The following is a 12,012-nucleotide window of genomic DNA, read 5'->3' on the forward strand; positions in this document are numbered from 1 at the left end:
TATTAAAATGAAAAAAAATAAAACTAGCAACTGCACCTGTTGGCTACTGTGACTGAGCTCCTGAAGAACAGGACTGTATGTGCATGTATAAAATTGGCTTGGCAATATAATTGATTCCCAAAAAGCAGTAAAGTTTGTGGAATTCTTGGTATTGTCAGTGGCAAATGAGATGAGAAACACTGGAATGTTCAAATGCTTTCTGTAAACATGGCTGCATATTTTAGTTTGTCTGCAAGCTAGGCAAATCCTTGGCAATGGAGAACTGATGATAGCATTGCTCCAGAAAATCAAGGCATGCCATGGAGCCTTCTGCAGGCCTGCAGCTTTTATTTTTATTATTAGTGGGAAAAAAGCATTTTCACCTTTTTTTTTTCTAATATAATTTTACATAGGAAACTTTGCAGAGATGTCTTGTTTTCAAGGAAGAATCCTGCCTTCTCTGATTTTTTCAGCTTTACTAACAAAAGATGACTTTTTACCCAGGATGCCTCTTTGTTCCTATGTGCCTTGTTCAGTGTAGCTCTGTGTTGGGCTTAGTTTCATTCTGTATATCAAGGACTAGGAAAACATTCCCCAGAAGAATCTGTGTTCCTGGTAAGGATGTTTCTGTAGCTCAAATGGGGTGCAAAGCCCCCTCAATTCTCTGTGAATATAGTTATCAGGATATACACTGCTCTGCCTTTTCTCCTTGTTTTCTCCTGAATATATTTGCAGGAATTTACATGGGCTATGTGGAAATTCACTTCCAACAAATCCCTGCTACCAGTGGACGAAACCCAGTAGTGTTCAGAAAACATTCACCCTTGAAAAATGCTGAATTGCAAGTGTCTTCAAGTGGTTATCAGGGCCCTGAACTAGCAGCTTTTATGCATGTGCTCACCTCTCAGCAGAAGCCTTGGCGTGTTTACATGCAACAATTTTCATTCCATTTTGTTGCTTTTAATTAGGAAGATGCTTAAAACTGAATTTTTATCCTCTCAGTTCTCTCTTAGGAATTCTACTGCTCCCATATCTTATTTTGGTAAGAGTTGAGAATTATTTTTTAATGATGTCTTTGATTTATTTCTTTGGTTGGTTTTTTTTTTTTCTCTCTTGAATTGTTCTCCTAGATTGATTCAGTTGAGAATTTTACATTGTCTAATACTCCATCACGGGATGAAGATAGCAAGTCTCACCTCCATTCAAGATCAAGGTCTCCTTCTACAGCCAGTGAGATTGAACCAATTGAGGTACCTCAGTATTGAAAGATATTTGTCTTTTTTTCTCTTTTTTGGACTAACAGTTTCACTCATATAAAAATGAGTACTGCAAGTCTTTTGTTTAGGGTGTAGCTAATTCTTCTGCAGCAAGAGTGTTTAGGACTTTGTAATGGCCTTCTGCACTAGTAGTGAACTGTGTTTTGGGGAATGTTGTATTTCCTTTCACCTATGGTTAATTGAATAGGGATAGGAACTATGGATCAATTATTAGTTATGGTCTCTCTTCATAACATATCTTCAGTCATGAATATTTAAGAAATGTTGGCACAAAGATTGTTATAATATAGTTTGTAAAAATACACTTTAAAGCCCTGCTGGAAGTCTTGTTATTATGAAATGTTAGCCAGACTCTGCAACTATAATAATACATTGATGTAATAATTTATCCCCTTTCCCTGATAAAAAAAAAAAATGTGTGTTTTCTAGTATTTTATATTAGAAAATATCTAATCAGATGTTTCAGACAATGTGAAGTTGGTTTTAACATTTAGGAGATGAATCTTGCTGAGAAATAAGATTTATTTTCCTGAGTCCTGCATGAATCAGTTTAGTTTCATGGCTTGGATGCTGGGGAACAGGGTGGTTGGGACAACATGCTCTTCTTCCTTTATTGAGTCTTTCTTTGGTAGTGTGTTCTCGATGTCTGATTGATCCTTTGGGGGCTCTGTGCAGGTTACAGATCATCCTCCCCGTTCCATTCACACGCCCACCATGAGGACAGCCTACGTTGGCTCGGGACTCTCTGCACCAAAGGTACCCTGTCAGGCTTCCTGTGTGGCAAGGGCAGCGTGGCACTCCTGGGCTACAGCTTCAGGAGAGCTGGTTATCACACTCATCCTACAGAACTGCCTGGAAGGGCATTTAGGAGATGAATATGTGGAGTGTTTATGTGCAAGCTGGTTGCTCTGTAAAATTTAAAACCCTTGGTTCTTGCATTACATGGTGTGGCAAGCTGCACTGTGGAATTCCACAGGCATTTGATTGTAGGAAAAACGGTAGTTTGGACACCAGAAGGAGGTAAATGAGCTAGAATGTGAAGAAAGGAAAGTGCTGGCCTAGGAAGAGAGTGTTTTCTGACATGTGTTTGACCAACATGCCTCTCTACTCTTTGCATACAAGAAAGTCCCAGATTAGCATGTCTGTGGGACAGGGATTGCAGGTGTCCCAGGATGAGGGAAGAGATGAGAAAACTGACTCCATGTTCAGAAGGCTGATTTATTATTTTATGATATATATGATATTAAAACTATACTAAAAGAATAGAAGAAAGGATTTCATCAGAAGGCTGGCTAAGAATAGAAAAGGAATCAATAACAAAGGCTCGGACTGACCCAGACAGTCTGGACAGCTGGACTGTGATTGGCCATTAATTAAAACAACCACATGAGACCAATCCCAGATCCACCTGCTGCATTCCACAGCAGCAGACAATCATTGGTTACATTTTGTTCCTGAGGCCTCTCAGCTTCTCAGGAGGAAAAATCCTTAGGAAAGGATTTTTCATAAAACGTGTCTGTGACATGTCTATATGCTAATTAGATGTTTATTCTTGAGAAAAGGCAAAGAGTATCCCTAAAAATGAAACCACAGATTTGCCTGTTTTAAAGCAGTGTAGAGTGAGCACTTCAGGAAGAGATTTCCAATTTTCCTGTCTTTTGGCTTTTGCCTGCATAAACACTGATTGTCCATCAGTTGTTGAAATCATTTTGCTGTTGCTGAATAAGCCAGTATATGCTGATTCCCAGTGGATTATCTCTATTCAAGCAAATGAAGAATAAATACAAGCTTTAAAGGAAAAAAATTCTTGTGAAAGTTTTGAAAATGACTCAGTGGTTTAGGAATCTTCCGTATATATTTAAAAATAACAGGGTTTTTTTGTGCAACTAATAACGAAGTAAGCAAGCCTTTCTAGTAGATCTGTTTCTCTGCTTTGATAAATTGCAAGGTAGCAGAAGATTCATTTGTGTAAAAGAAAGCTAGAAATTTTGAGCAGACAGTGCTCTGCTGGCAGCATCTTAGTAGATCAAATAAAAAAATACTTGAAGTGCACTTGGAATCATGTGAAACGGACTTTACTGTCTGCATAATTTAATTTTTGCAAACATTTTGCCCAGTAAGTAATGACTTGCTTTATAATTTATTATGTCCCCTGAAGAACCTTCTTATTTTTTGATTGCATCAGTGTTTAAAGCTGGGTGTTTTTTCCCTGCAAGTCTCAAACCAGAACATTCTGTAGACAGAATGCTGCCATTGTAACAGTACAGCTGTCATTAAATATGGATAAGTTTGAGCCCTTAGCTATGAAAAACAGGAAAGTGAGTAAAATTTTAACATATCCACCCTCCAAAGTAGTCTGCAGAGTTGTCCTGTTTGAGATCATGTACATGATCAGGATTTTTGGGACGGTCTTTGCACTGACCCTATGCTCTGGCCTTTCTTTATTATTAACTCCCAGTTATTTGCTGGGAGTTTTTATAGAAAAGCAAAGCAGCTTCCTGGATTTTATATAAGGCCATCTGTGAGTCATCCTGCCACATTATGTGGGCATTTAACCTTTATATAGCAGCATCAGCATGGCCATCCTTGAGGAGAGGGAGAGAATGAAACTACTTACTCATGTACTCTGTGTTCCTAAGAAATAATAAAAAAAGAGAAACCCTTTCAAAATCGACTTCATCTATCAACTGCAGCTCTTGTTTTAGATTGGGTGTTCTGGATTGCCCCTGCTGAACACCATGAAAGGGGGCTCTGTCAGGGCTTTCTGGCATAAAATTTTGAAAAAGTCTGCTGTTTATCTTTTACCTAAGGCAGTAGTCCTGAGAGAGGAGCACTGAACTTGCAGCTTAGAAGATGCTGTCGTGGGTTGACCTGGTGGCAGTCAGATGCCCTCCAAGCACATGATGATTCACCTTCAACTTCTAAAGCATAACAGAATCACTTGGGCAGCTTTTCTATCTGCAATGGAGGCAAAGTCATGTTCTGAGACAGGGTCCACTTTCCATGGCTCTGTTTACAGAGGGTGGTTTAAATTAGCAGCAGTGGGCATAAGGGATAAGGGAATTTTTTTGGCTGAGATCTCATTTCAGCAAGCACAAACAAGCTGCCTGATGAAATGCACCTATGCACTCTTGTCTGTGAAAGAAATAACTGTACTTGAGAAGTGTTCAGGTGGTAACATCCTTCTCTGCTCATTTCACAGCCTAAAGCTCACCAGTTTGTAGTGAAATCGTTTAACACACCAACAAAATGCAATCAGTGCACATCCCTGATGGTTGGTCTGATACGACAGGGCTGTACCTGTGAAGGTAAGCACTTGGGAGAGCACAAACAAGTGTGAACTGAAGTTCTTACAGATGCAAATGGCACAGGAAATGTCGTGTGGTGATGCAGGAGACTTCTGCTTTTATTTTGAATAGCAGTATATTCTTATGCTTCAGTCTTTAAGCATAGAAGCCAAACACTTTGAACATACATAAGAGATTGGCCAGAGGTCTGGGGACACTCTTATTCTAGTTGGTGGTAGAAGTGCTTAGTTCAGTGTACTCAAAATAGCAATAAGGGGCCACAGGTGGCACCATAGGTGGCCCCCTGAGTGGTCAGCTATACTGACACCAGCTTTGCTATATGTTGCAGGGCAAAATTTAAAACATCTATTCTGACTTATTCCAGAAAGAAGCAGAATTGGTACTGAATGTCAGATATTCTTGTTTATATGCACACAGAATGATGTATATTATTTAAAGAATGTTCCAGTTTGTTGTTTACTAGTAGAGTTGGGCCTAGAGGACATAATAGAGATTATATTATGCTCTTTCTTATCTGGGTGAAAGCAGGTGTATCCATAAACTATTTGAAAAAGAGAAATTTGGGATTTAGAGCAGATAAAACCATGAACTTCTGCTGTGTGCAGACTTATATTTCTGTCTGTAGCAAAGTTCAGTGAGATTATTCAGATGCTGGTCAAAAAAGGAAAGGGGATTTCTGTGTAAATCTCATCATCATTATCACAACTTTTGCATTGCACAAGAAATAACCGTCAAATCTTTTTGTTTCTTCTCCTCCTCACAAGTGTGTGGATTCTCTTGCCATGTGACCTGTGCAGACAAGGCTCCTGCAGTATGTCCAATCCCTCCTGAGCAGACTAAGGGACCTTTGGGAATAGATCCACAGAAAGGCATAGGAACAGCTTATGAAGGACATGTCCGAGTAAGTAGGGGGCAGCTGCATTTGGGGCACTTGCATTAAATTCATTGTTTTCCAGAGCTGCTATTACTTTGTATATTGGGGGGATAGATTCAATTGCATCTTAGAGTAGCAGTTTGGAAACTAAGACCTAAATTTTCACAGAGCAACTCTTAGCAGTATCAGCAGTGGTCCTCTCTCCATCTCTGTTGGTCAGTGTGGTTTGGGTTGGTCTTGAGTAGTTCCATCTCTGGAGATCAGATCATCTTCCAGGCTCTGTGAGTTTTTTAAATCTTTCTCCTAGTACTGTCTGTGGTTACTGATGTGGATATTTGCACAGAAATATTGAAAGATTTACTCAGCATAGTTTTGGCCATAATTCTGTGACCAACTAGAGACAATTTTTTTTTCTCCATATTTCTCAATACAGCGCTGAATGAATTTGTGAAATGAGAAGAAAGAATCTGTGATGCTATTAATTTATAAAGTAATATATTGTCTGTCTGTTTTTGTTGGTCTTACTGCTCCTGGGCTCTTGCATATGTTGCTTATCATCATCACTGAATTAAAACTTTCCAGCCCAGATGAGCAGACTGATTTTTGTGCTCTTTGCTTTTTTGATTGCATCCAAACTTACAGAGAGCTGATCAGAATTTATTTTTCTAAAGGTCCCAAAGCCAGCTGGAGTAAAGAAAGGTTGGCAGAGAGCACTGGCAGTGATCTGTGATTTTAAACTCTTCCTGTATGATGTAGCAGAAGGAAAAGCATCTCAGCCCAGCGTGGTAGTGAGTCAGGTCATAGACATGAGGTAAGCTGTTTGCTGCTGGTGGGAGCTTGGCAGAAGCACTGGGAGGTTTTGTTCTGCTTTTCCTTTTTGTCAAATCAGTAAGCAAGCTCCAGAGCTTTTATGAAACCCTTTAATCCATGTTGAAAGGCACTCATTTTCTGGGATAAAAAAAATCAAACAGTAGTTAGCAGTTATTTGGAGTTAGCCTGAACTACACTTGTTTGTTCCTATATGAATGTTTAAACTTCCATTACTACATCATGTGCAAAGAAATCTGTTAAGCTGTGCAGAAGATCTGGAATGAATAAAGAATTAAAAATAACACTGTTTTGGAGTTGAATATAGTTTTGAAAAACATAAAATTTTGTTGTAGGGTAAATGCATTACAATTTTTGCTTGAGAAGGGCTGAATAGTTTGTTCCCACTATCTTCAGTATTACTGTTACACTACTAGCCTCACTGAAGGCTGAGAATATCTAACATAGCAACTAAATAAAGCTCATCTCTGATCTCAGTTCATCCAGGAAGCCCCAAACTGCTGAAGGTTATAGCTTCTAGGTGAGTTTACATTTTTATGAGAGTTGAACAGGTTGTTCTTTGTTCCACTTATTTTTTAAGTTGGACTTTTTTCTTTAAAGGTTTCAATTTATACAGATGAAAAACAGCAACAGAATATCTGAATAAATTTATCTCCATCAGCATTTACCAAGAGTTAATTATGCAACATTGCATTTGTGAGTTTTATCTTCAGATACAGATGAAAGCATAATTTTAAAAATCAGATTTCAGTGCTGACTTGGTTCCTCCACTAAACAAGGCTATTGAAAAAGTAAAATCCAAACATACAGATTTTGCTCATTAACTCTTTTCCAATTATGTTTATGATCTCCATAAGGGATGAAGAATTCTCAGTGAGTTCTGTCTTGGCCTCAGATGTCATCCATGCGAATCGGAAAGATATCCCCTGTATCTTCAGGGTGAGTATTGCATCCTGGGTTTCACAGGGTGATGTGTGCTCTGACAGCTTGCTAGTGTTTTATTTCCTTGGCAAGTTCTGCCCCTGTTGAATCCATGGCAGCAGCAGCAGCAATGCATAGGGATCTGTACCTCCATCATTCCTGTGGTAAAAATAGCACTGGTACATCTAGACAAGCATTTATCTCCGTGTGGGTTGTATTTTTTCATCTTCACAATAAGACACATTTTCCTCCATTTCTTCTTAGGCATTTGAAATTCTTCTGTTCATCATGACCTTGTACATTTTAATTTCCTCAAGTTGCCCTCTGCTTCTCAGTTTAACTCACTGAGTTATTGCTGAAGTCTTTATTTTTTATACCTTTTTTTTTAATGTATTCATTGGATATCTGAAAACTCCCATTCATCAGATAGTCAGTATAGAAATTGAGTGCAAAATGCTCATCAAAATTTATTCCTAGTATCTGGTATCAGGATTTTGCCATCACTGGCTTATTCTAATATTCTTATTTTTGTTAGATACTCTGTTAAAGCTTTGACCTCAGTGAAATTTCCTTGATGTCTTATCAGTTCCACTATAATTTCTTTACTGTGCCTTTGTATTTCAGTCATTGTTTTTCCAGTTTTTAGACTGATCATCACTCAGTGTGCTGAGAGGAGATAAAACTTACAATAAGGCTTTCCATTTTATCTATAATAACTGTATCAAATGTATGAAAAGAATCACAGAGCATTCTTTCAGTAAAAACCATTCCTATTGCATTAAAAATTATTAATCAAATCTATAGCCTTAAAAATACAGAAAAGTTTATAAAAATGCTTTTAGTTTTAAAATTGTTGTGAGAAACAATTGACTACCTTATTTAGAGCAGACATTCATGAATTATAAAATAGATACAAATGCATTTAAAATAAAACCAACATTTTCTCTGTACGTTAAAATATTCACATCTGGATTTCTGCTCTGGGTTCTTGATTAAGGTAAGAGTGTTTTCTATTAACTGAAGAGAAATTTTTACTTCCTTAATTCAGACAACTAATTAAAAGGGCATTTACAGGCATCTGATTCCCTTGTAAAAACTATCATGAGGTCATGAGGAAATTGTCACTTATGACTTAAAACAATGTTTTGATTTTTTTTTTTTTTGCAGGTTACAGCCTCCCAGCTCTCTGCATCCAGTAACAAGTGTTCAATCCTGATTCTAGCAGATGGTGAGAATGAAAAAAGCAAGTGGGTGGGCGTGTTGAACGAGTTGCATAGGATCTTGAAGAAGAACAAACTCAAAGACCGCTCAGTCTATGTCCCCAAAGAAGCTTATGACAGCACCTTGCCCCTCATCAAAACAACACAGTCAGCAGCAATCATAGGTATGAAGTTATTAAGAAGAGAGCTCTAAGAAAAATGGGTATGCTAAAAGCATGATTCTTTTAGGGGAAAGAAAGTGTTAGATGTTTATCTACTGAATAGAAAGTAATAGGTAGTGGTTTTATCCCATATGGAAATGTGTGTGAGCCTAAGAGAAAAGTGCAAGTTAGTACCCAGCACTTTTGTCAGATCTTTTAAGAGTATTCCCTCTATTCACCCATATTCATAATTATTCACCAATATTCATAATTATGAATAATTTTGACTGAGAATTGGACTTTCCTCTTTTGTTAGTCTGTAAACATCATTCCCTAACTGGGCAAAATTAGCACTATAGAGTAGGTGTAAATCACTCACTTTAAAATCTGCTGGTGGGACCAGAGAGAAAATGTAAGATCAGAGATTTAATTTAGTCATTTCAAATGCTTCTGCATAAAATATGTTAAACTCTGATTATGTAAATTATTTCAATATAATAATATAGTTACTTCAAAGCTGGTGCTAGACTTAACTGTTCTCTGAACAGTTTGTAAAAAATTTTGTTTCTAGCTGTTACTTCAACAGGAGAAATGGAAATAGAGTTCTTTTTTCAGAAATTTGAGAGACTGGGAGGTTGCCAATTTTTTGAAATACATTAATATATTAGGTTTGGCTTTATATACAATTATTTCAATATATTAGAAAAATTGTCTCTGTTAATGAGAATTATAACTATTGTGTATGTGATTCATAAAGTACTTCCAAAGAAAAATAACCTTTTTTTTTTTTCCTTAATGTCATAGACCATGAAAGAATAGCTCTGGGGAATGAAGAAGGGTTGTTTGTTGTGCATGTCACCAAAGATGGTAAGAAACTAGGAATTGGTAATAATTTCCCTAATACTAAATCATCTTTTTCTTATTCAGTATCTTCTGGTTTCATTTTTCATTACTTACTCCATTATCAGCTGGACAGCTGCATGAGAGACCAGAAGGTGTTCTGTGTGCTCTCTGGTTTGGGTATCCTTTCCAATAACAAAGTTTTGAAATGCAGCGGAAGTTTTTTTCCCTGAAGTGTCTCAATACTGATTTCAGACCAGGTTGCTCAGGGCTTTATCCAGTTGAATGTTGAAAATCCCCAAGGATACAGGTTCCATGATCTCTCTGCACTGCCTGGTGCAAATTACTCTCACAGTGAAACACTTCCTTTGTATGTTCAGCAGGAACCTCCCTCATTTGAATTTCCTGCTGTGCACCTCAGCAAGAATCGTGGCTTAATCCTTTGTGTAACCTCCTCCTTGGTACTGGAAGCGAAAACTTCTGTGCAGTACTGCAAGATGTGCTAACAGATTGCCCAAGTTAATTCAACAATGACATGTTTAATTGGATGTTTCAGCTCTGAGGCTTTTCCTTGATTCAGTAAACTATTTTTGAAATGCATACTGAAATAATACAGTTGTTACTGCATCAGATCTGCTCCTCCCATTTCTGATGAGGAAAAGCCAAAGGTTTATCCAGAATTGCCACATTTCATGTTATTGAAATACTAGTTTTGATTCTGTACTTTTTAATACTGCAGGGGAGCAATAAGGGGGATTTCTTGGGTGTCAGTCTGGCCCCAAGGATGATACAGGAGCAGGTGGGAGGCAGGATTGTAGGAAGAGCAGAGAAGGCTTTATTCAAGAGAACTGCACGGTTTTATAGAGTGATAGGACAGGTTCTGTTTGATTGGCTAGCTAACAAAAAACACCTTCCTCACACACCATCCTTGAGAAGAACAGAAAAACAAAGTAGAAAAATGCTCCTGCAGATTGTTTATAACTTAGCAAGTTATCACATCCTTACAATTCCCCAAAAATTCTCACGAGCCGCTGTGAGAAACGCTTGCCATTTGTCTCTCTCTGTCCCATGGCATCCACACTTGGGTTTCTTTCCTGGTTCATTTTTACAAATACACATTATAATCAGTTCACACCTCACCATTACTTACTTGAATTTGTGGGGGGCTGTTGTGGTGTTCGCAGGGGTCCCAGGACAAGGGAAGAGATGTGAATCTTGACTCCATGTTTCAGAAGGCTGATTTATTATTTTGTGATATATATATTATATTAAAAGAAAATTATATATTAAGGCTATACTAAAAGAAAAGAGAAAGGAGTCATCAGAAGGCTAGAAAAGAAAGAAAAGGAATGATAATAAAATCTTGTGACTGACCAGAGAGCCTGAGACAGCTGGACTGTGATTGGCCATCAATTAAAAGCAACCACATGAGACAATCAAAGATGCACCTGTTGCATTCCACAGCAGCAGATAATCATTGTTTATGTTTCATTTCTGAGGCTTCTCAGGAGAAAAGATCCTAATGAAAGGATTTTTCATAAAACATGTCTGTGACAGGGGGCTTGTTTTGATTTTTCTTTCAGAGATCATCCGTGTTGGTGACAATAAGAAGGTCCATCAGATCGAGCTCATCCCGAGCGAGCAGCTCATCGCCGTAATCTCAGGACGGAACCGCCACGTGCGGCTCTTCCCCATGGCCGCCCTGGATGGAAGGGAGACTGACTTCTATAAGCTGGCAGAGACCAAAGGCTGCCAGGCCATCGTTTCTGGGCACGTGCGCCACGGGGCCCTCACCTGCCTGTGTGTGGCCATGAAAAGGCAGGTGCTCTGTTACGAACTCAATCAGAGCAAGACGCGCCACAAAAAGATCAAGGAGATCCAGGTGCAGGGGAACGTCCAGTGGATGTCCATCTTCAGCGACCGTCTCTGTGTAGGCTACCAGTCAGGTTTCCTCAAATACCCGCTCCATGGGGAGGGCAGCCCGTACAGCCTGCTCCATCCGGACGACCACACGCTCTCATTTATCTCACAGCAGCCAACTGATGCCATCTGTGCAGTCGAGATCTCAACTAAAGAATACCTGCTGTGTTTTAGCAGCGTCGGGGTTTACGTCGACTGCCAGGGCCGAAGATCCAGGCAGCAAGAGTTGATGTGGCCCGCAACTCCATCTTCTTGCTGTGAGTTGTGCTCTGTGTGTGTGTCTGAAGTGATCTCTGCTTGTGTTGTTATTCACGGGAGGTGGAGTTCTGGGCTAATTACCTGACAGGTTAATGGATGCTCTCAGCCCGTCACCATTTTTTATCTAGTCAGAGGGTGTCGGAACGCAGGAAATTCCTCTGGCTGCCCCGGAGGACTTGAGACCCTGACAGGGGGTTCAGAGACCTTGGCACAGAGTCAAAAACACCTGTGCCTTCGATTTTAGCCCTTGGAAAAAACAATTACCAACCTTATATGAGGATTCACAAGCCATGAAAGTTTAAGTAGAATGATAGTTAGGTTTTTACAATGGGGGTTCAGAAGCCAAGATGGATTTGGATGTGCCTTGTCCTCCTTCTTTCTTCTTCTTAGCCTCCATCTTCTGGGTGATGGTGGCACTTTTGGATTGGTTTAGAGTAGAAACACACT

The 12,012-nt window shown here is 39.0% G+C and overlaps 1 protein-coding gene across 7 annotated transcripts in view; it reads left to right on the top strand.

Annotated features, from left to right (window-relative positions):
• CDC42BPA (CDC42 binding protein kinase alpha) overlaps positions 1 to 12,012 on the top strand; it is a 184,673-nt gene that overhangs the window by 146,488 nt on the left and 26,173 nt on the right. For all 7 annotated transcript variants that reach the window (XM_084203496.1, XM_084203492.1, XM_084203490.1 and 4 more), the window contains 9 exons: positions 1,110 to 1,229; positions 1,932 to 2,012; positions 4,459 to 4,564; positions 5,329 to 5,465; positions 6,110 to 6,249; positions 7,124 to 7,205; positions 8,355 to 8,571; positions 9,352 to 9,414; positions 10,971 to 11,564. In XM_084203496.1, coding sequence (XP_084059622.1) covers positions 1,110 to 1,229; positions 1,932 to 2,012; positions 4,459 to 4,564; positions 5,329 to 5,465; positions 6,110 to 6,249; positions 7,124 to 7,205; positions 8,355 to 8,571; positions 9,352 to 9,414; positions 10,971 to 11,564 — 1,540 coding nt within the window. The remainder of the gene's footprint in view (positions 1 to 1,109; positions 1,230 to 1,931; positions 2,013 to 4,458; positions 4,565 to 5,328; positions 5,466 to 6,109; positions 6,250 to 7,123; positions 7,206 to 8,354; positions 8,572 to 9,351; positions 9,415 to 10,970; positions 11,565 to 12,012) is intronic.

The sequence above is a fragment of the Fringilla coelebs genome (genome assembly GCF_963513975.1).
Source record: "Fringilla coelebs genome assembly, chromosome: 3".
Lineage (NCBI taxonomy): Eukaryota > Metazoa > Chordata > Aves > Passeriformes > Fringillidae > Fringilla > Fringilla coelebs.